The following is a 24,485-nucleotide window of genomic DNA, read 5'->3' on the forward strand; positions in this document are numbered from 1 at the left end:
GGCGGCGGCCGCGGAACGCGTCACGTCCGGGCTGAGGAAGGCGAACCCGCCCTCGCTCCCTCCTTCCCGGCGGCCGTGGCGTCAGCCGGGAGCGCCGCGGGGGCGGGGCAGGGGAGCGGAGCGGAGCGGGCCGGGCTGCCCGCGGACGGCCCCGCCATGGCCCGCCAGCTGATCGGCCCCGCGCTGCCGCCCGGCTTCCCGCGCCGCGCCGAGGCCGAGCCGGGCGAGGACTTCAGCCAGGGTGAGAGCACGGGGCCGGGCGAGCGCGGCTCTGCGGGCTTGTGCCGCAGCACGGCCGCTCCGTGCGGCTGAGCGGGGCCTGTGGCCGCTGTGCCATGGCGTGAGATGCTCTGTGAGTGGGATGGAGCGGCTCTGCAGCCGTGTTCCACAGCGCGGGATGCTCCGTGGGTGGGATGGCGGAGCTCCGCAGCCCAGTGTGTCACAGCGCGGGGTTGTGCCCAGTGCGGCACCGGGATGGAGCTGAATTCCCCGGGAGAGTCACTACAGTCACTTTTTCAGGAAAAAGAAAAAAAAAACAACAAGTGCCATGTGCGACGGAATGCTACAGACTAAACGCTCTAAAACTCGTTTCAGAAAACACTGCTTTCAGTCACTTAGTTTTATCCTGCTCAAGTCTTGCGTGCGCTTTGAAGCCTGTGCTCTCCAGCAGCTCCAAGTGTGAAATTAGCGGGTAGAAAGGGAGGAGGCTGGGCCTGTGCAGCGTGCTTTCCTTTGCCAAGCCGAGGCGCTTCATCGGCTGTGGTTTTCCAGGCAGTGTAGCTCAGGATGGGGAGCAGGCAGGTCAGTGGAGCTGTGGTGCCTTGCCTGCCAAGGTCTCTCTTGGCGAGAGCTGTCACATCAGAAGTGGGATCCCACCGAGACCAGCTGACTGCCAGGCTGGCTCTTCTGCAGTGGAGCTCAGTTTCCCCACTAAAATTCTTGCATGTTCTCTGTCAGTAGTATCTCTGGAAGCAGCATTTTGAGCGTTTGCACTCCTTGCCTTTAATCCAGGTTCAAGGCACTAGTTTGTATATTCCGTTTCTAGCAGAATGTCACTGACTGTTCAGTTACTCCAGAGAAAGCAGCTCTGGTGGGAAAGGTTTGTTGTGCTTGCCTGCTCTCTAAATTTTTAATCCAGAAGAGGGAGCAAAAGCAAGCGGGACAAAGCTGCTGCATTAGCTGACACCATGGCAACATCAAGCTCTGTGTCTGGGTCTCGGCTTTGCAGGAGCCCTGACTGCACGAGCTGGTGCTGCCTTTCCTGGCTGTATCTGTGTTAATGGCTTATTCACTTTCCATCAACATACTGATGCATGCTGCAATTATCTGTATCGTGTATGAAAAAAACAAGTTAAACTTATCCTTAGGCCATTGGTTTGTGACATTGGGTTTTTCAGAAGTGTATAGTCTAGGTTACTCAACTGTCCCAGTGTAAATCAGTTCCATGGTATTACAGTTGCACTGGCAACTGATCCAAGATCTGTTTGGAAATTTCTGTGTGAAGTGGGTGAAGGAATTTATTTGCCTTTGAAAACAAACAAAAACTCCAAACACTGGCAGATTGTTTTTATAATTTTCACAAACTTTTTCTGACTTTGACTTACAGCAGCTTAGTGTCCCTGCTCACCCCATGAGGCAAACTGCTGCAGTGCAGAGGAAGAAAGGAGAGCAAGTATTTTGGCATAACACACTTTGCTGTACAGAACTACAGCTCCATCTGGAGCCCTGCACCTGGAGTGACAAAAACCACACAGTGTGGCTGCCACCAGCGCCTTCTGTGCTGCAACACTTGCTGGGTCTTGAGTCAAATGGGCCTAGAATTTGTTCTGTAACAATTTCCCTTGTGTTTTCTAACTATTCTAAGAAATGCTTCACCTTTTAAAGCTGAACAGCTTTTCCAATATTTTTCATGTCAAATATCAGTAGTTGCACTGATATTTGAGCTGCTTATTGCTTTTCTTGAAGAGCACTTGCTTTTTTAGTCTACTTTCATAGTTTCTGTCTCCCAACAGCAAGAAAGTAGGACTTTGAGCAGGCAGTGGCAGAGAAGACTCTCAGGCACAAGAGAAGGCAGTCAGACAGACACAAGAAATAGGATAGTGACTGTTTATGATTATGATTAGACTTATTGCTAATACATTCCTTCTGGAAAAAATCCACCTGCGAGCTGTCTGCAGCCTTGGGAGACTAGTTGGCCCAGTTTCCAGCAGTATTTTGCAGGCTGATGTGCACCACAGTCAATAGCAAATATCTCAGCCCCTTTGAGCCCCACTCCCACCGCCCCTCTGGATACAAACATCCAGACACTTTGTCTCACAATACCCACTGGTGTTCTTACCAGGAGATAAACCACGTTGCCTATGGTGTCAGAGAAGTGATGCTAATAATACTTCTGTGACCCTCAGTTGGGAAGGGGATGGAAGCAAATGGTAGCTGGACAGACCCAAAATCCCTAGTAAATCCTTTATGTTCTTCAGCTTGTCCAGCCCATGGGATGTGCTCATTTCCTGATTCTTCACTTCATGATGCTGCTTTGAAGCTGGACTAACTGTGCTCCTGCTGGGAGAATTCTACTTCCTTTGGCCCATTTGTCCCTGCCTCTGGGCTGTCCTTGTGCCAGCAGGAAAGAAGTGCTAGGGAATGGCTAAAAATAACCAGAGAAGGGCTTTTTGTCTGTTTCAGCATTGAGGCCACATACAGATGTACTGATATGTCTTGATCTACCACTGTGCTGGAGCTGAAAGGCCTTGCCTGTCCTTGAGAGCTTCCCAGTACATGTGTGATGGCGTGGTAGTTTGCTTAAAATCCCCAAACACAGCAGAAATAACCATAACAAAACAAAAAGTAGCTTTTAATTTGGTTTCTGAGTTGACTTAAGTTTCAGGCAGATATTCTCCAGAGCCACTTCATTAGTAGGATGATCACTTCTAGTAGCGGTGAAACATTCACTTCAGTCTCACTTGGTCCTGTTTCTCTCCTCGCTATCCCCAGCATTTTCTTCTCATACATTTTTATCCCATTGTTCTGAGCTCTGGTTACTTTGTCATTTTTCTGTTGCTCTGCCGTTGCTACATCCATTTATCCTCCTCACCTCATTAGGTTTAGTTTCCTGACTCTGAGCTCTCCTCTGTTCCTCCTTTCATCTGTATTTTTCCACTTTTCTGTGGCTTTTGGGGAATTTCACAGACTTCTGATTAGATCTTGGACTCCCTCCTTACCCTTTTCTTTCTTTGCTCCCAGAATTTACACTTTACAATTTCCATTCCTACCTTTCTGCTCTTTCTTGTGGCTCCCCAAACCATCCTAATCCACGCTGTATATTTGCCTGTGCTGATTGTTAGCCTCAGTCAGTACCATGATCATATTAATTTTTAATCCCAAGTCTCCCCTACATTTCTTTTCACTGTGTCCAATGACTTTTTCTTCCTTAGGCTTTAAATGCCATTTTCCCTTCATTAGTCAGTCTCAGTCTCTGTTTAGTTTCTGTTTGTCCTGGTTAGGATGCAGTTCCACTAACAAACAGTTCTTTCAGGGGAGTGCTGTGGTTTGCAGTGTTAATTTTATGCCTTTTAAGTTCCCTGATCCAGCTTATTGCATAGCCCATGCAAGCAGTTTTGCCAACATAATGGAGAGGAATTGGAATAAAAGTATCTGTGTTAGCCCTGGTGTTGAACTACATACCAGTGGGACCAGTCTCCTTCCTTAAGTAGTTTTGGTTTTACTAGTTCTGTGCAGCTCACAAAACTTCCCCTAATTTCTCCCTCCCTCTCTAGTATCAGACTCATCAAATTATCTCTGAGTTTGTTCCTTCCACTCCTTTTCTTTTGCATTTAGAGCAAATGAAGTCTGCTTGCATGATGTCAGGGTGCCAGGTGGCTGAAGAAAGCAGTTGTGCAGGTTTTGTCTGGGTTTTAAGTGCTTTTATTCAAGTGGTGCTTTTTGTACCGGAAGAGGAGACTTCTTGATAGCAGTTTTTATCCCTATTTATCATTCATCTGTTTGTTTCCTTTCATCTTGAACTTATTTTACCTTTATAGGCTAGGGCGTTGTGTTTGGGTTTTTTCGGTGTGAGAGAAGTGGTTTGTTGGTTGTTTTTTTTCCTTCCTAGTGCTGAAATGGATTTGTATGTCCCGGTTAAAGTCTTTTCCATTAAAACAGGAAACAAAGAAGTGGCAGATCTATCTGGATGCTTTGTAACTAGTGGACTGTTTTGTGTTAAAGATGATTAAAAGCTTTGTGATGCTCAATTGAAGGATTTGAGTTCTGCCTAGCCTTTGTCAGCTAACAATGGAACCATTAAATGCATCAGGTTGTGTTTTGTACTATCAAAAAGTTGTAGTTCTTCAAGTGGAGATCTAATTTCCTGGTACCATTTATCTTTTCATCTGACCCTTGACTATTCATAAAGGGAACAATGTCTTTTCCACACCAAAGCACCTCTCTGTCCTGCAAGTCTTGTACTCAGTGCTGGAGATATTAAGAGGAGGAGTGGTGTCTGTGTCTCAGGATGCTAAATCATCAGTAGAATCAAATCTCCATTACATGGGAACATGGGCTGTTCGTACTGTGTTAGTGTAAATGGGTGCCTTGCTCTGGATTGGGAAGGCCTCTTACCTTGGGACCACTGCTGGGTTTTGCTTGTTCCAGCTGACTCCTTGTTGGTCGAGCCTGTGAGGGTATCTGTCTTAGGGGTCCTGTTTGGAGGGCATTTGCTGTTAGGGTCAATGGCTAAGCTGCTTCTGGACCCACTGCACATGGTACTGTAGCCAAATAACTATAAAGATCAATGTCTGCTGGTGGGCACAGTGCCAGAAGCAGCTCAGGCCTGTTAGCAGTGTTAGTGTCTGAATTTTAATTTTGCTGAGGTATTACCCCAGAGTATGAAGGTTTTACTGGGGCATGAGGACTCCATCCACTGCCCTGGCCTTCTGACAGCAAAAATTCTTTGAATTCATTCTCTAAATGCCTAAATCATCCCTTTTTCAGCAGAGTATTTAAATCTGTCCGTGCTGTTCACATTTAGCTGTACTGGGAATAACCTTAATTATTAAACCATTCCCAAAGCAGGCTGGCAATTAATTTAATAGTTTATCGTCGCAAATGGTCCCATTTAATAATTTATGGTCTCCCACGCTGGGTATGTACAGATGATGTGTTTCTCCACTAGTAAGCTTCAAATTCTTTATTAAAGTACTTATTTTAAATATACTGGTTTATGCCACATCCATTGTACATTAATTGTTACACAAAACGGGGCTTTCTAATCCTGTTCCAGAGGATGCTCACGTAGTAAAGGATTAGTAATGTCCTAAGTCAGAACAGTTCAGGGTAGGTTGTTGACGGAAATAAGGTGCTGAAAGAAGTAACTACTAGAAATTTGTTTAGATATCTTCTCTAAATGCTAGAGAGAACAGTGATTAAATAAGCTTAATTCCAAGTAAATATGTATTTTGGAAATGACATGATAGACCCTACTCATTTGAAACATTTGGTAGGTATCCTTATTAAACCTGGTCCAGTAGAAGGTTCCCTGCCCATGGCAGGGGGATTGGAGCTAGATCATCTTTAAGGTCCCTTCCAATCCATACCGTTCTGTGAGTTTATGATCCCAAATAACTCTGGGTGTTCAGTTGCAGGACCAGCACTTCCTCCAGACTACAAAAGCAGCTGTAGCTCAGGAACTCCTGACAGTGATGACGATTCAGAATCTCTTCCTCTACCCAGAGACACAAATAGAGATTCTGAAGAGGAGACAGAAGGAGACCCAGCACCCAAGTGAGTATGTTTTTTTGTTATTTGTATATTTACAAATTGTATTGCAAATGTAATGTGTCTAACCTATGAATAAGGGACAATGTTGTATAAAAAAAGGTAAACTCTGTACCTGTGTAAAACTTTTGATTACATGTTCTGCATGTTCTTCATGGCCAAGAATGTTCAGCTGACCTGTTTGACACCCTAGGGTGGAATTAAATTATTTGGGGCAGTCAGATCTCTGCATTTATATGTATTATTTTAGTTCTGCAAATTTGCATGTTTATGCTAAGGACAGACACCACTTATCATGTACATAAGTATCTGGTACTTGAGTTTTTGGTTTTGGTATACTAACTCTCTTTGAGAGGCCTTAAGACCTGTTTATGGACATGAATTTATGCATTCAATTAAGTCAACTCTAATGAGAAAAACCTGAATTGTTTAGCAAGTAACAGCAGTCTGCAGATACTCTCATTTGTTGGGTTGATTACTCACAATTGCTGTGTTAAGAATTTGTGTGTGTTTGCTCTAAGCCTCTTATAAGAGACTTGATGGCCATTATGCCATCTTAATGAGTGCTAGAGTAATTTTCATTCAATTTTTTCTTGTTTTCTTAGTCAACAGTTTTTCAGCTAATTAGAATTGAACGGGAAAAATACTACTCAAAATGCAGAGAGTGTATAAAAATGGAGAAAGAAGTACTGAATTTTAAATTACTTTGTGACTAGAAAATGGTATTTCAACATAATACTAAACTTCTTTCTACAGCAGAAGCATTCTTAATGTTGTTTTTTATTTTTTTTTCTTTTTTAAATGTCAGAACATTTTGAAGTGAATCTTATACTCCCAATTTTTTAATTGCCTCAAATCATTTTGGATCCTTTTGCACTGTTTCCGTGGTAACGGCAGGATATTTAGTACAGAAGACCCTATGAAATAATTTTATGTCGGTTTTTTTCCTTTTTAAAATGTAGATAATTGCTATGCTTGTCAAGGTAATTATTAAGTGAAATCTGTATTTGCAGAAAGCCAAAAAGAATTCATGAAGACGATGATGATGATGATGATGGCTTTTTTGGGCCAGCTCTTCCTCCTGGATTTAAAAAACAGGATGATTCTCCAGAGAGGTAATTAAAATGGAATATATTCAGATTCTTTTCCTTAAAACACAATTATTTTAGATTAAATATTTTGTGTCACTATTACAGAACATTTCAGTTGTGCACTTGAAATTGAGATGATTAGAGGTAATGCTTCGTCCACATTGTGAGAACAAGAAAAGCATTCCCTTGAAACAGACGACCAGCCCTCTTAGACCAGGTTGGAAGGAGAGTAAAAGAACTAATGTAAATTTTCTGAGATGTATTTTGAATGTCAAATTTCCTTCATTTCTTTTGATAGCTTTTGATAGATCAGTGGAGAAAAAACAAATTACAGGTACAAGGACCCTGTAGTTCTGTAGTTCCTTCAGGTCTGTGAAGGCCTGGGGCAGTTACCTCATGTGTGGTGCAATACCATGTCCTTTGCTAATGCATCAAGGATTATTGTTTACGTGTTTCCAGGTACAAAACTACTCTGAGCACTGCAGGTTTCTAGAAAAGAGGCTGTCAGGTCTACACAAATAAACATTATTTATGGTCTCCATCACGAAGCTTTCCATTTGATTGCTTACAATTATAAAATACTTCCCCCCCTCAAAATATTATATGGATTTTCTATACAGAACTCAACCGTGTCTCACAGCCTTTTAGTCTTTACATCAGTCTGGGCACTTCTTGTATAATTTGAAATTATAGACCATAGTAGAATTGGTGCTTTCTAGGGGATACTTCCTGATAAGAAGTACAAAAGTCTCTTGATCACTTTTATCTTTCTCAGAGCAATAAGAATTGGTAGATAAATAATATTTGCCTGTCAGGTATGAGTTTTCAGTTCCAGAAAAGTGACTCAATTTACTGTTGAGCTGTGTGTGTAATACACCATCTCAAAATAAATTTCGAAGTTAATTTTTTTATTTTTAGTTTGCATACATTTCTATGATGCTTGGCAGCATAAAATTTATGTAACTAAGCAAGAATTTATGTAACTAAGGTTATTTGGAAGTATCTTTCTCATGTACATTTGGTTACACTTTGCTGTAATCAAAAAACTCTTCTAGTTGTGGGTATCATACTCAGTGGGATCATTTGGTGCTTAGATGCTCCCACAAACAATTTGTTTTCCTTTTTCTTGTGTTCTATATGCACTAAGTATTATTTTAATTATAAAATTTAGCAGGTCATTAAAATAATGTGTTATCTATTAAAAAAAAATATTTGTAACTTCTAATATCAGCAGAAGCAGCCTTCTTACTTTCTGGATTTTTGACATGAATACTCGTGATAAAATGGAAGAGGAAGGGGCCATTCACTCGAGTTGCACTTGATGATTCTTGTGGTTCCCTTCCAACCCAGAATATTCTGTGACATTGAGGCAAGAGTGTGCTCTGTGTCTGTGATAGATTAAAGCAGTCGAAGGCACTTGGCACTCACTGTATTGTTTTTTCCTACCTCACCACACAATTGCTCCTAGCACACTCTGAGAAAGCAGATTGAGGAGAGCTGCTTTGCACCCAGCCCGATTCCCTGACTAGGTGGGAACAGTGAGATGTGTGGGAAGAGCCTTGTCTATCTTCCACCCCCGCACACCTGGGAGTCTGGGAGGCGTGGGAGCTATGCAGGGCGCAGACACAATGCTGCTGTCTGCCTGCTGCTTTGCCCTTAGCCTTGAGCAGATTGCCAGCTGCCAACTGAGCCATGAATAATTGAAAGAAATGCAGGTCGTTTGTTTCAGTGTATGGACAGGCTGTTTATCAGTTCTGTGTGACATATTCATTCTTTTAGGAAAGCTTTTATTCTCTTACATCTTTTCCAGACTTGTCAAAGCAACATGTTCATGATTAGGGGCAGCTCATGTGGCAATCTACAGCTTGTTGAAAATGTTTTGAATCATTCCAGCATAACATATATATATATGTGAAAATATTTCCTTCAACTTTGAAGATTATATTACTGTTTATCAATTTTAGATAGAAGTGCACCACTCATAAATATTTCTGAAGTGTTCACACATCAAGGTTAAGAGCAAAGGTGATCTTAAAAATATTTATGTTATACATCAGAAGAATGCTGAAACACCCATCTCAAAATGTGCATTAGCAAGGACTTCCAAGTCCAACAACAGGAGAACAACCTTTGCCATATATGAAATGCAATAATTCTTAAATGAATACTTAGTCCATCAGTTTGGGGGGTATTTTTGACATGTACAGGTACATAAGTTGCCTACAGTAATAAAATACGTTTTCCAGTTATTTATTAGTAGTTAATATATTATTAGAGTAAATATATTATCAGAGTTAAAATATTAGTAGTGTTTAGATTCAATTCACCTGTTCAGAGACCCTTTGGACATCCAGGAAACTGTCAAGGATCACATCACCTGCGTACTGCCAAGAAAAGACTGAAGAGATATTCATGTGAGAGAAAACAAAAAGCAAAAGAAATGGAAAGCATGGGAAGGATGAATATGAGAACTACTTTTCTGTTCCCTAAAGAGCCTTTGAGCTGTGACAGAATCAAGACAGAGCATTTGAGATCGGTTCTTTTTCACAGGCTGCAGAGATACATGAGAAATGTTCATATATCTATTTTCAGTTGAGAGCTTTTTTATAGTTTATTTATCTGTCTCTCTGTGCAGAATAAAGGTATTTGTATACTAAAATATAAGGTTTTTTTGGCTGTGTCTGTATAAGTTTAAACTCTTTAAATTACATTAGGAATTTAAAACATGGTCTTAACAAGAAAGTAGGAAGGAAGGAAGGAACATACAATTCTAGCAGCTAGGTGGAGGTGGAACTTCAAAATTAACCCAGACTTCTTGCCTGTGTTTAAAACCTCACCAGTGCCCTTGTCCTGGCCTGAACTCATATTTATTGCTCGTATCTGTGTATCCATGGTTGGTTCTTCAGCAAGACTTTGTGTCTTTTATTTCCCCTCTTTAAACCCTGGCAAAATATCACTACAGCTGGGCTGTACTAATTAGATTAAGTGAGATTACTGAGTAAAGGTCATAATTACTAAATTCAATTCAGGTGTTGTTACATTTAATAACCTAAAGCTCACAACTGAAGGTCATAATAAACAGTATGCTCTTAAAGTGTGAGAATACTGTCACCTGGATATATCTTCAGGTGACAGTTGTTTAAGTTTTTAATTAGTTTTTATTAGCATTAAAGAATATTGTGGTGGATTATTAAGAGGAACTCCATTCAAAAGACTTTCAATACAGCAAGCACAGTTTCTTTGATCTCAGTTTGTAGTATTCTTTTCACCACTGAAAAGAGATTTCACCTTTCTGTGTTTGTGGAGACAGCTGATTAACATTTCTTGCAGAGCTGCTGCTTACAAACCAATCCATGAAGTGACCTGGACTCACAAAACTTTTCTTCTCTCTTTCCCACTTCAAGGTAACATAAAATCAGAGCAGTTCACTGTTTCTGCTTATTAAAGGACAGTGAAACTGAAGTGCAAGACAAGAAGAACGAAATTGAGTTTGTTGATTGTGAAGGAGTGTATATTTGTCTTATCACCTTTCATTGCTCTTGAATCTGGTGAAGGAAGCTAGGGAAGAAAAAAGTGGATTTCCATGACTACATGCTGCAACTTTCCTGGGTTTTTTGTGTCAAAACTGTCGGCACAGGTCCTCCTAGAAAATGGAGACACTCTTACTCAGTTATTTCTATAGTATGTGTGCACAGGGGCACACTTGGCGTGGGGAGGAAGGAAAGTCATACTTCTCATCAATTTTTTATTTTTATTTTTATTTTTATTTTTATTTTTATTTTTATTTTTATTTATTTTTATTTTTATTTTATTGATCTGTTATATTTTTCCCCCTCAACTGAAAAAACAATTTTTTTTTCCTCTGCTGTCAAGGCCCATTATAGGTCCTGCACTACCACCTGGCTTTAGGAAAACTTCAGAGGACACCAGGAGTAGCAGAAGTTTCATAGGACCATCTGTTTCATCAGAATCCCATCCCCAGGTTTGTGCAAAGGGAAGCCTTTTGTTTTAGCACAAGCTATCTGAAATGGTTAAACAAGTTGCATCCTGAAAGAGACTGCCAGACACATCTCAGGATGACAGTTTAATTTTGGACCAGAAAGCATCTGGCATATTTTTGCTGGAGTCAAATACTGGAGCATAAATAAGCCTTACAAAACCAAAAAGACTGGCCTGGTTTGTTGTGCTTTTGTTGTTAAATAGACGGTGCACTCACTGAACACAAGCAATCTTGGCATCCTAAACTGCAGGCAGATGTTTATTAGTGGCTACAACCTTTAAATAAGTTTATCCAAAAGAATACAATCAAGAATGGCATTACAATTCACTAAATTGTTCTTAGCAATTGCAGGATGATACCTGTAACTGGGAGTGAGGTGCAGGACAGTAACACTGACCTACCTTTTTGTTTCACGTTTTTTGACTTCTCTGGTAATGTTAGGTAAAAACTAGGTAGAAGTTCTGTGGTCTGCCCTCCCTGGTTGCAAAATAATGCATGTGCTACTAAAGAACATTCAGGAACAAGGTATGTGATAAAATACGGCTATGGGGAAGGTTAAACTCCCTAAACATGGGCCATTCTGAGGGATCCAAATTGCCTGTGGGAGGGCCTGGCAGGTAGGGAGCAGCACATTTAGAGAAGGTTGTGCCCTTCTTGAGCAGCACTTCTTAAGTCAGCCAGAAAATGGTGCTGGATACCAGCTCTTAGGCACATGAATCTCTCTCATGCTATGATAAACTGAATATTAATTCCTTGGGAGAATTAATGGTTATTCTGCTTATTTTAAAAATACTTACCTTTTTACATTTATCTCCCAGACATTATGGGAGATGCTAGACACGCTAGGAAGGAAGGATTCAAAGGCTGCTCTGAATCTTCACTTTTTTGCTTAGTGGTTGCAAAGCATATAATTCTCCAGCCTCCTACAGTGATTGGTGTTGTAATTCATCGTGCAGAAACATTATCTGGCATTTCTGAGGTACTCATTGTCTTATAACTCCAAATAATGATTAAGCAATTTATCATAGTGACAAATCTCTTGAGGCAGAAATGTCTGCTGTCTGCTTTTATATTTTGCAAACAAAAAAGTCTCTCTTCTCATAAATACATCTTCTAGCATCAGCTTTTTTGCAGGTATTAGAGAATTTGCCTTCTTTCTCTTCCTAATAGTTATCTTTTTATTACCTCTTCCTAATAATACTCTTTTTCTTATTTTTTAATATGAGTAATTTCTTGTTGACTTTTTAAAAATTTTATTTAATTATTTTGTATTCAAGTACATTTTTAGAGGCATGCTGACTCTTCACTTTGCTTTAGTGAATCTAATGATTCAACACCTTGGTAATTCTCAAGTAATGCTTTGTGCTTCCTGGCTACACAGCCTTGTCATCCTACTCCCATTGCTTTATCACACACAGTCAGACTGTAGCAAAATCTTTGCACTTTTGTAGGTATTGGACACCTTAGCTTTGTTCCCAGGGCACTGTGGCATCACCATTTTCTGTCTAGTTTTGCTTCCATACGCATCTGTACTGTTTGAACTTGGAGGGAGGCACCAGTGAGCTTTCTGTACAACCCCTGGCAAGTAGGAAGATTTTTACTGACATCTAGTCCCTAGCAATTTTATTTTTTTAGCCCTTCTCCAAAAAATTGCTTAGAATGTGATGTCAAAATCATGGAATTTTTAGGTTGGAAAAGACTTCCAGGATCATTGAGTCCAACCTTTGACCCATCACCACCTTCTCAACTAGACCATGGCACTAAGGGCCACATCCAGTCATTTTCTGAACACTTCCAGGAATGGTGATTCCACCACTTCCTTGGCAGCCTGTTCCAATTCTTGATAACCCTTGCAGTGAAGAAATTCTTCCTGAAGGGATCCATGAGGGATCGAAGAAGTGAATGACAGAGCCAAGGGACTAGTTGGACATGCTATACTCACAGGGGCATAGTACCATGCATGCCACCAGTACCCTTACCTTGCACTTTATTCTTTCTGACATCCTTATGGAATCTGAGCTTGAGATAGTTCTTGCAGTGTGAAATTGTGATCCTTATTAGGGAAATGCATCCAAATATTGCTGGTGATGGTAAAGCCCAAAATATGAATGTTGTATGCTTGTGCGTTCCAAATTCACCCACAGCCACAGAGGCTGCGTGGCTGTGTGCAGAGCAATGTAAAGTAGCAGGGCTTTGTGTGCTGCCACTGCCTTTACCAGCAGTCTTGCCTCAGACGAGAGATGCTGCTTCTGGCAAAATGTAGACAAAGTATCCGTGTTCAAGTGCTGGAACTGCTCTAATCTGGAGTTTTAATCCAGGTTTTTGTTGCCTGGGACGTGCGTTGCATTAGGTTTATGTGCTCTTCTAGACAAAGTCATTCTAATTCTATAAAGCTAAAGTGTTCCTTGATGCTCTGAGCATGTGTTTGAATGAAATGTTTTATTTTTGGAAGCTGACAGATAGTAGTGAGGATGAAGACAATTTAATAGGCCCAATGCCTGCAAAAGGACCAGTGGAGTCTGATGTGGCTGAAGAGTTTGAACGCAGAGCTCAGAGAATGAAAGAAAAGCTTACTTCAACAGACAGTGTAAGTTGGATTTCTTAATTTCTAGTATTTTGTTGCTGGAGTGTATTTGTCTTTCTTTTTGCCTATTTCTCTGTAAACCTAGTTGCAGTTCTACTTGGGATGCTATGTGTATGCAGGTCTTAAAGAAAAAAAGTCTATGATTTCTGCTGGAAGCCAAGAGATTCAGACAGTAATTTTTGATTATGCTTTTTTCACTCTTCCCTCCACCCCTACTTTTTTTCCAAAGGATGAACCCAAACAAGTTACCAGGGAATCATGGATGACAGAGCTTCCACCTGAGTTGAAAAGCTTTGGATTTGGCCCAAGAACATTCAAGAGACGAGCTGATGACAAATCAGGTGATAGATCTATTTGGACAGATACTCCAGCTGACAGAGAGAGAAAAGCTAAGGTGAGCATTTATTTATTCATTCATATACACTTGCAGGCAGTAGGTGTTACTGGTGTTCTGCGAAAACAAAGTAAAGATACTGTGGGTTACTCGGTGAAATTTTCTTTCCCAGATTTTTCTTTGTTATTAAAATTTACTAATTCAAGCTTAAAGATAAAGGCAATGAAGTAACATTAAATATAATTGACGTACATTTATTTCTGCTCCTTTTTTGCAGTAGTCAGATACTCTGTATCAGCTCATTGACTTTCCAATTAGCATGTCCAGTTTGTTCTTCCATCAAGCTGAGCAGAAAGTGTCTGATGGCCTTTACCCTCCAGATTTAATTAAAGTAGATATAGATTTGCTTGCTTTTTTCTTCAGACATTCTGACTACTATAGCATGTGATTTCCTTCTACTCATCAGGAAAGAGAAGAGGCAAAAAAGTCAAGCAGTAAAGATAATGAAGAAATGGTATTATCTGGGAGGGACAAGAGGCTTATTGAGCAGGTGACTTCATACAATGTAAGTGTAATCACAAAATACTTCCTCTATTTCCTTTAGTTCCTCACCCTTCTTCTGGTTCTCATTTCTAGTGCTGCTGGTTTCCATGGTGATGCCACTACAATTTTCCCTTTTAGTGCCCAAACCTACTGCTGTTTTAAGATATTAGAATAGTAGGCATTAACGTCAACAAGAGCAGGATTGAGCCCTCTCTGAAGTGACAGAATTTGGGTTTGTGTATATTGCCCCCGTTTTAGATGGTGCTTTCCTTCAGTCATCCTCATGCCAGGACATGGTTGCTGGGGCCTTAGTTCAAATATTAGCTTGCTTCACCCAATTACTGACATCCCAAGAATAAAACAGCAATGCAGGTTTAACTTTTAGGCCAACATATACACTAACCTAAAAAAGGGTTGATGGGCTAAGCAGGTCACCGCATTAATTATCCTTTGTCATTAATTACATTAACTGCTCATTACAGGAACTTCACCACATGTAGTTTTTCTCAATCTCTATAGGAGCAAATAATGTTGACAGACAGATGTTGATTACTAGAAATCTGAACTCCATGTCAAATTTCCTCTCACTTTTCTGTCAGTCATCCCTGTTCCTCAAAGTGTGTGGACCACTGCCTGCCTTACAGCTCTTACTTCCAGTTCTTCCCTGATGTATGGCCTGAACTCCTACGGAAGTCTCTTGAGAGGACAATTGACTTGAAAGTCACAGCTTTGGCTTATTTTACATGTTTATCTGATAATTAATTTAACTTCTGATAATTTATTTGTAGTTCATTAAATCATACGTTTCTCCTGACTTGGAGACTTGCAAATCCAGAGCTATTAAAATTCTGTCTTAACATTCTTTTTAGTGTCTGTTTCTACTATCACTATGAATATAGTAGAATAATTTTTCATGTAAAACTATTTGTTTTGCTCTCTGCCATTGGTAGAATAAAACATACATAGCACTTTGCTGTTTCAAAGATGTATGGAGTTGTCTTAAAGTTTAAGAACACTGTTTCTTGGGTTGCTTTGTCTGTTTTTTCTTCTTTGTTAAATCAGCTCTTCTCTGATTTTCAGGTAGGTATTTTCAGGTACGTATTTTCAGGTTGTAGGTCTTTTTCTTTTAAAGTTTATCTCTCTATTCTTTCCTATTTCTTTCTCCACTGACATTTACTAAGAATACTTCACTAGAACTGATTTCATTCTTAAAGTAGTTTCTTCTTTCAATACTGATACAACATACGTTCTCTGGTGCAATTCTGTCAAGGCTGACACCATTACATCGTGAATAAGTATTGCCTGTTTTCCTTAAGAATCTTTTCTTAACTCATGCATAAACTATTATTTGCATGTGTGATGTACTAAGTGTTTGCACAGGAAGTGAAGGAAAATCATGAGGAAACAGAGCTGCTCAACTTTTGCACTTTTTGATCAGAGAATTGGTTTAGATACACAAATGAACTGTACCTGAGTAAATGAGGGGCCTCATAGTCTTGGGAGAGCTAATCCTGCTCTTGTGTGAAATAAGCAGAAGTTTTATGTTGTGTTTGAGCTGGATCATGCTCTCTAAGAAATGCAGCTAAAGCCCTTGAGCTGGCAAAACACATGCTCCAGCTCCAACCTGTGGCTTTGTCCTGTGGGCTTTCAACAGATGATTAAAAGTTAGGAGCACACATTTAAAAACCCACTGTAGTACATGGAAGATTAAAAGGGTGTCTAACTTGTTCCTGCCCCTAGCAGTGACTAAATCCAGGTGCTCAGGGGATGTGTATAGGAAACTGGGCCTGTACTTTGAGGTATTTCTTTTGACATGGTGTCTTCGTTCTGCCAATAATGTCAGAGCAACTTCTATATTTCTTTATCATTATGTTTATAATTTATCTCCATTGTCTGTGGAGATTCAACAACATCATGGCTATCTACAACATTATGGCCGTCTACATCAGTGAATTATTAGTATTATAGCCTAGCCAAGATTGCTCACACTTTATACTCCATGTATGCTATATTTATCATTCTATATCCAGTTGCTAAGCTGTCTTCTTTTCCTGGAATTTTTAGCCTTCCTGACTCCAGTCTTTCCATTTGGATTTTCTGTATGTTGTTGTTGATATTCTTTAATACTTTACTTTCTCTTCCTCCCCATTTTTTCCAGGAGTCAAAGAGGTCAGAGTCTCTCATGGACATACACCAGAAAAAATTGAAGAGCATAGCATCTGAAGAAAAGAGCAAACCTCAGGAAAGAAGGCCATTTGACCGAGAGCAGGATCTCAAAGTCAATCGCTTTGATGAAGCACAAAAGAAAGCTCTTATAAAAAAATCCAGAGATCTGAATAGTAAATTTGAGCACAGTAAAGGCAACATGTTTTTATAAGATGAAAGCATTGAGCTTTTTTGAAGTGAAGTCAATTAAAATTTGAATACTTAATTTTTGTAAGTATTTTTCTGTAAATATTTGTATGCAAAATAAATATCCTGATGTTTAACTATTTTTCCTTGTCTGTAAATACTCTTATAAATACTCTCTTAGGGAGGATCATCTGTACTAAAACTAAACTAAAGGGAGAGTCCTGGTATACAAAAAATAAACATTTGCTACTTTGAAACTTTGATACATATATTTTTTTGTTGTTCACTTAAAAATAATTAATTAAAATAGGTGAGTTTTTAAGGAGCTCTAGATTTAATCTTGTAATTGAGTTGGCAGTTTTCCTTTTTCTCCTGTCATGCTTAAGATACTCTTTCTGAGCCTGACCTGAAGGCCATGGAAAAATCCTCTTTACAGGATTTTATAAAAATCCCATTTTTGTGTGTGGCACATTGCTTGACTGGAGCTTCTGCTGGGGAGTATAAACTCAAATAGTAGCTTCTACATTTGCCCAGTGCTTTTATCTCTGTGATATGTCTATACATAAATACAGGTTTATGTGTATGCAGTATAGTTTTTGTACTGTAGCAGGAAGTGCTAGGAGTAGCAGTAGTAAAACCTCAAGATTTTCAGAGTTAGTTGTAACATGGTAGTAATATGAGAAGAGAAAAATTGAGTTTCAATTTGTAGTGATTGTCATCAGAAATCCATCTTTTTTTAAGCACATACAATGTGAGACTCAAAATAAGGCTTATTTCGTCCATTAATTTGCAGACCAGAACAGCTCTTCTGTAAGGAAGGAAATAAATCTGACATTTTAAAAAGTCTACATTCATGTTTAGAATTCTTTACCTCTTCTGTGGGTTAGCAGCAGAAAGGATTGTTAAACCTTGCAGTGGGCCGCTCAAGGAGGTGGTGGAGTCTGCGTCCCTGAAGGTGTGCAAGAAACAGCTGGATATAGCACTCGATGCTTGGTCTACACAGTGTCATCAGTCAAAGGCCGGAGTCAATGATTTAGAAGCCTTTTCCAACCTAAATGATTCTGTGATTCTGTGTTAATTATTTACAATTAGACCTGTGCTTTTGCCCAGTCTTGGAGAGTTTAAAATGTTGCAAATGACTGCTTATGTGGAATGCATTTAGATACCACTTTTTTTCTAATGGGCAATTTATTTTGCCAGTTGAAAAACCTGCTACCTTCAGGAGAAAGAGAGACTGATTTTGTATTGTGTTTGCTTTTTATCAGTTTTCAGTTTCTGGGCCTTCTGTTTTGAGGTGAGAGGAAGGATTAAATAAGGGCTATGTATTTTTCTTCCCCTAATACAGACTTCTCTTGCCTCATGCTTTTTTTCAACTCAGCAAGCAAGGCCTCATTAAGATTCTACTTTCTGAGCAAATGTAGATTTCTTTATTGGAGAAGCAGTATTAGAAATGTCTGGGATTTTTTTAGGCAACTAAAGTGATGACAGGGTGAACATGGTATGACTAGCTAACTCTTCACAGCTGAAAAAAAATTACTTGATGAGTGCATCGTGCAGTCCTTGCTCATTCAAAGTCTGGAGCAAGGATGAGGGCTTCTTGTATAAAAACGTTGTCTGTTTTGACTTTTGTTCTTTGGCCCCTTCTCCTCCAAACTGAGGTGGGAGGAGCAGTCACAGATGGCCAGATCCAGTCGGCTCCCTGCTGTTTGCTGTCTGCCCTGCCTGGCTCCATCATGGTCTCCTGCACTGTCCAAGGCCATGTTTGAGAGGAGGCGCTCCTGACAGGAGTGCAGCAGCCCCTTTGCCATTGTGCACTACTCTTCCATCTGTGGGACCCATGGTTCTAGTTCATGTAGCCTTGGTGGGAGTTGGGAGCTTGTTTTTGACTTATTTTTCCCCCACTCTGCGGCAGCTTCATAAAGACTTGATGATATCAGTGTTATGAACTTGAGGTGGAGGAAAGTGGAGTTGTTGAGAGTTCAAGTTAAGCTTTTCATTACTTTGTGTAAATTGCATGAACCTTTGAACTGAATTCATACACAACCTCATCTCTTACTCATGCCAAGCCATCCCCTCAAATAGTCATTAGAACAAGCATTAACTCAGTAAATTACAAGCTCTGTAAGCTTTCATGGGAAAAGATGAGACATCTTCTACAATTTGGACAAGTTGTAAAGCTTTTCTGCTGAAATGTTAGGAGGTGTTTTTTTTCAGAATCTTATTTGAAAAACCAGAATCTATTTCACTGAGAATCTTCACCATAATTACTATGCAGTGTTTCTGGTAAGCAGCTCTCAACGTGGATTTAATTTATGCTGTTGCTATTCTGCAGTGCCAGCCCATGTCACACCATACTGACTCCAGGCATATCAGGAAATCCTGTTTTGTAAAAAAAAAAAAATGTCAGAGAAGTTTTCCTGGATGTAAAAGTCTACCAGCCTAGATTTTAGTGTGATTGCCTTTGATTTGGGCTGGCTTAGGCGTCCTTTATTTATACTGGTGTTGAACATTTCTGCTCAAAAGTGAGGTCTCCCTCTTCTGAAATGTTAAATAGGTGTGTAATTCATAGTATAGTCAATAAAAAGAAGGCTTTGTGGTAGGCATATGATAAATTGGGAGTTTAAAAGGAATTTTAAGGAACGTTATATGTTAGTAACAAAACAGAAAGGGAAAGGAACCAAAAAACAATCTTTGAGTTTGCTGTTACCAAGTAACAACTAAGAGCTGTATAGACATTTCAAGAAAACTTCCTGATTGCTCTGTATGTCTCTTCAGGACAAATATGTTGAGCTACCATGCTGTCTGAGATGGAAAATTTTGTTAGAATGTGATACAGTAATACCTGGGTAAAATCTCTGTCTATGCTCTTCCAATGTAAACAACTATTTGTGGAGTTATTTTCTGATTTTGCTATTGCAGAATTGATTTTTGGTGGATGTCCTGTGCATGTTGGCTTTCCTGGGATAAAATGCATTTCCCAAATAATCAATGGCAATAGAAATGTGTTTTATTTAGGGCTTTGATGGCATCATATTGATAGCACCAAAATGGCATTATAGAAATTTTTTTTTTTTGAAAGAAACACTGAGATGAAACATTAATATATTTCTGTCTAGTAGAAAAGGGGGTTTTTCACATAAAAGAAGATTTTAAAAGTTCCAGAAGATTCCAAGAGTCCTGGGTTAATGGAGCTTGGGGACTTGTTTTGTTTCTGAAATGTAAATTTGTTATGATTTCTGTCTAGCCAATTACAAGTCACATGTTGATTTAAGAGTCATATAGCATTAAAAATCAGAATCTGAAAACTTTTTGTGCATGTGCACACCCACCTTGTGTGCATTGCATATAGTTTCTAATTGCATAATTGCCTAATTCTCAAATAAAAGACATGCATATGTTTTCCTGTCCTTATGAATTGCATGCAATGGTTTATATGCTGGGGGGAAAAAAACTTAACAAATTCTGCAGTGTCTTTCAGACACTCTTCAAATGTTTCTCATGTGCTCACAAAGATGGATGAGCAACACAATTGCAGCTCCCTATTGTTGTGCCAGCTCTGAAATGCATTTTTCTGATGCTTCCAGCTTTGGCAGATGTATGGGAAGTAGTGACCCACAATAGTATCTCACACAAATGTGGCATTTCTGTTCTTTTCAAACATGGCATGAAGGCTGAGGCATTACCTGTGCAGAGCTGATTTTTTCATAACAGCCGCTTCTGGTTCCTCCCAAAGTGGCTGTCACTGCAACAGCCACTGGTTCAGTTAATCTGTTTTCTTACATTGGTCCTTAAACCACTAATAAGTCCCATTGCTCTTTGAAATCACACCCATTTTGAATCAGCATGGAAATTAAGCCTTGGTTTTAAAAAGCAAGGTCTTTCTTTCAGAGTGGGAATTTAAGGTGTCTAGGAGACAGCAGCACAAACTGTTACTTCAGCAGGAGCAGATGCAGCTGTGACTTCTTCCAAATAATTATTCCAAACATAAATATTCAAAAACAATTCTTATTATCATATTTAGAGGAAGGGGAGGGGGGGAAAAAAAGGCTGACCCAGGCTCTCAGCCACTTAACATTGCAACCACTTGCTTCACTTCATAGGGCTGTAGCCACTTGTCCTTGCACATGTGACACCTGGCCAGGAGTTTGACAACTTGGGGCAAATTACACCTTCTCTCTGTCCTTACCTGACTCTCAGAGAGCTTTGCTGGTACCTGGACAAGCAAGCCCCCAGCTCGCAGCCCTGCTGCAGCTGTACCACTCATCCCTCCTCTGCTGCTCGCCAACCAGACCAGCATCACATTGGCTGTGCTCACACACACCCACTCAGACCAGAAAGAACACTCTGGTTTAAACCAGATAAAAATAGGTTTTCATGAGAATGCAGAACAGATTGGAGTGATCAAGTGCAGGCAGGGCTCAAGCAAGTACACTGACCTGCCCTTTTTACACTCTTTTCCCACAGTTACTTATTTCCAATCCACCTCAGTTCCTTCCTTTCCCCACTTTTAATCCATCCCAAACATACTAAGTCTTGTACATTCCCACGGCCCTTGGAAAACATTCCAAAACAAGTTGTAGACAATCCCAAAAGTGTTTTTTCCCACCACATCCCTCAATAAGCCTTACACCCATCATCTTATTGTAAATACCTCTAGGTGTTTCTCCATGACCCACAAGAGGGTCATGTGTCTCCTCTGCAGGGCTTCACACTTCATTAGCACTGAGGCCATGGAAGCTTAATGATCCTTTCTACTGCTTGGAGTTCCCTTTTTTCTCTTCAGTTGCTTTGTACCTCTCCTGTCAGGGCAGTGAAGGGTTGGCCTGACCTAGAGGGACATCTGAGCTATGTGAAAGCAAGCAAGCCAAACTCCTACTGCTGCTTCCCTATGCAGCACCACTCCCCGTCTGATGCCCCACAGCACCAGGTTCAATCAAATCAAATCAAAGTGGTTGGTTCCCATCAAGGGAGGAAAGGCACAATGGAAAAACAGCAACTTCAGGAAAAGGAGACCAGCTGGCTGCCAGTGTGTACAGAGCCTGTAGCCAGGGGGAAGCTGACTAGAAGCAATGAAGGTGTTCCTGTTGTTTCCAAGGTAACTTCCATCTTCTGCCACCCAGGTGAGGCTCAGCCTTTATCATAATGTGAGCAGAATGCAAATAATGGGCCTGATGTGGAAAACAAAGCACACACAAAATGCCATATGTTACCCCAGCTGCTCTGCTAGTCATTTCTTACCTTCCACCTCTCCACATGAGCCTACTGAGGCAAAGTGGCAGGAACAAGGAATTCAGCCACTGCAGCTGGACCTTCCTGACTCTCTGTCAGTTGGAACTCAGCTAATTCAAAATTATCACAGGTGGCTTTCCAACTGGAGTTAACAACTCAGGAGCCCAGGAACCTCATCAATGCACAGCTCTTTGGAGCCCACACCACATGGATCTGACCTTCCCTGTATGCTTATCTGAGAGGATCCTTGAGTTCTCCAGCTTCCATCAGTACCAGCTAGGCTTGACTCTTGCCTCAAACCTATCCTGGGATCTTCTAGGGAAATAAAGGAGTGAAGGCTGCTCAGATTTTGTCTCTGTGGCAACCATGAGAGAGCTGGGCAGCTGTCACGGAACCAAGTGGCACTTGTATGGAGTCACATGGGTCAGGTGCTATTGACCTCTGCACCACTTGTGACAAAAGTCACTGGGTTTTAATTGCCTCTTCAAAACCAGCATGAGAGAGGAAAAGAGGAGTGAGAGCATGTGCCCACAGTCATGTACTGAGTGCAATACTTTAATCCTTTGATGTATGCATTATTGTTCACAAAGGGAGTTCCCAGGAGCAGAGAAACTTAAGGCCATCACTAAACTCTGTGCAGTTCTTCCTGTCATTATCATGCTGTGTGCTGGCAGGCAGCCCACACCAAAAATGCCAGCCTTCCACAGAGCCCTCCCAGGACACACTCACAGACTGTGGCCCTGCTGCTGCCCCTGGTTCAACATCTTCTCTCCAACATCTTTTCAGAGACCTCAGCAGGAAGAGGGACACAAGCACCAGGCTGAGCTGTTAGGGCAGAATCTAGCACAAGACCAGCACCACAGTGCTGAGGGTTATGGGAGGATAGTCTTTAGGAGGTTTCTGCTCAGTATTGATACTCTAGCAGGACAAGTCTCCTTTCCCCAGAAGGGGATCTGCAATGATACTAAATTCAAACATTATCTGAAAAACTTGGCAGCAGGAGGCCCTCCTTTCCATGTATTTGCAGCTTTCCTGCAAGCTGGCATTATCTACTCCAGGTGTCAGCTCTGATTCACCCACAAGACTCTGTGTCACAAAAGATCACACAAATATGACTTTTTAAAAGTATTTCAAAGCACAAAACCCCAGCACTCCCAATATTGAAGAGTTCCTAGCACAGTGTGCTAAAAAGCTCTGTTTTGGAATATGGACTTAAATTTGGGACTCTTGCTAGCATAAGCAGTACTTTTTTGGTAGTTTTGTTTTTGGTTTTTTTTAACCAAATATACCCCCACCTACAAGCCTTCAACCCTCTCAGGTCACAAATGCTGACAAGAAATGTGTTGGTGCCTAAGAAGCTGCTCCCCAAGACCTGCTCTGGCAATGCTGTACCCCAGGCAAGGAGGCTGGCTGAGGTCTGCTTACACATGTAGGGGCTTCAGCAATGGCAGGATGAGTGGATCTGTGAGCAAGGAACCTGTCCATCCCAGAGGATCAGACTTCTCCATTTGTGAGGCTGAGCTGACCAGTAGGAATCTCATGGCCTGCTTTCTTGAAGGATGTGGAGAGATCCACTTTGCCTTGTCAGCTTCTGAGATGATGTATCACAACCATCAGCTGAGGCAACCAGTGAAATTTCTGTCCCATACCTGTTTGTCAAATCCTGCTCATCAGGGTCCTGGAAAATGGAGTGTGGAAGGAGCTGCCTGGCTGCCCCCCAGTTGGTGGTGATTTTCTCTAGCACTCAGAGATAGGCACAGGCCAACAAATTGTTACCTCCTGGAACATGGACAAGTAAGCCTATAACGTCTCATCTGGGCTTACGCACACAGAAAAAGCAGAAATCTTGACCAACATGCAAATAACAATAGCAAGTGAAATGATACAGGCAGCTGAAGTATCATCCTATTTTGACTGCTGTACCCTCTCAATTAGCAATTGAATAGTCTTGGTTACAGAGTCATATTAAAAACTCTTCACCAGGAGGAATTCTTGGTTCACCAGCTAATACGAGACAGTGAAAATCTGCCAAATGCTTGGAAATTTGAAATGCACTGGGCACAACTTTGCAAAGGCAAAAGAAATCTTCTTTCTCAGCCTGTCAAAAGATACCGTCTTCAACTCTTCAAAAGAGTCAGCGGGGATGAAGTGCTTCCAACAGGCTATATTTCTTACAGTGTAGTTGTTCCATTTCTGATCTTCCAGCCCTGATTCTCAAAGAAAATTCTACAACATCTTTGTGAGGTAAATCTGGGAACTGTATCACATTACTTTCCCGAATACTAATGTTTTAGAACACATTACCATCCTTCTCTCTGCACCTTTTCCAATTATCAATCTCCCAGTGCTCTACATCATGCTACTATTCTACAAATTACCTGCATCTCTTTTCCCCCTAGGATATAACCACCAATATACTCTTTATATTCCACGGGTGCTTTCAGATGTCTAACTCAGACACAGGTCTAATTAAACCCAGGACAACTGTTCCCAAGATGCAGTTAGGTTTGAAATTCACCTCATCTTTTCTGAGGAGTGTACACGCCCCAAAACTCATCTGCTTTCTTCAGATGTATAAGCTGG

General features: G+C 40.7%; 1 protein-coding gene across 1 annotated transcript; it reads left to right on the plus strand.

Moving 5' to 3' along the window:
- The first annotated feature begins 97 nt into the window (after positions 1–97).
- GPALPP1 (GPALPP motifs containing 1) lies at positions 98–20,071 on the plus strand. Its single transcript, XM_021528466.3, has 8 exons — positions 98–241; positions 5,631–5,775; positions 6,783–6,884; positions 10,734–10,842; positions 13,313–13,447; positions 13,674–13,838; positions 14,245–14,343; positions 16,480–20,071. Exons 1-8 carry the CDS (start codon positions 157–159, stop codon positions 16,696–16,698), a joined length of 1,059 nt encoding a protein of 352 aa, XP_021384141.2. The 5' UTR covers positions 98–156; the 3' UTR covers positions 16,699–20,071.
- The last annotated feature ends 4,414 nt before the right edge of the window (positions 20,072–24,485 follow it).

The sequence above is a fragment of the Lonchura striata genome, chromosome 2 (assembly GCF_046129695.1).
Source record: "Lonchura striata isolate bLonStr1 chromosome 2, bLonStr1.mat, whole genome shotgun sequence".
NCBI lineage: Eukaryota > Metazoa > Chordata > Aves > Passeriformes > Estrildidae > Lonchura > Lonchura striata.

What these genes read in the sequence shown, in the direction of transcription:
- GPALPP1 (XM_021528466.3), top strand. Translation starts at nt 157, where the DNA reads ATGGCCCGCCAGCTGATCGGCCCCGCGCTGCCGCCCGGCTTCCCGCGC. An exon ending in CATCAGAATCCCATCCCCAG is followed by an intron (nt 10,843 to 13,312) that starts GTTTGTGCAAAG and finishes TATTTTTGGAAG; the next exon opens with CTGACAGATAGTAGTGAGGA. An exon ending in ACAGAGAGAGAAAAGCTAAG is followed by an intron (nt 13,839 to 14,244) that starts GTGAGCATTTAT and finishes TCTACTCATCAG; the next exon opens with GAAAGAGAAGAGGCAAAAAA.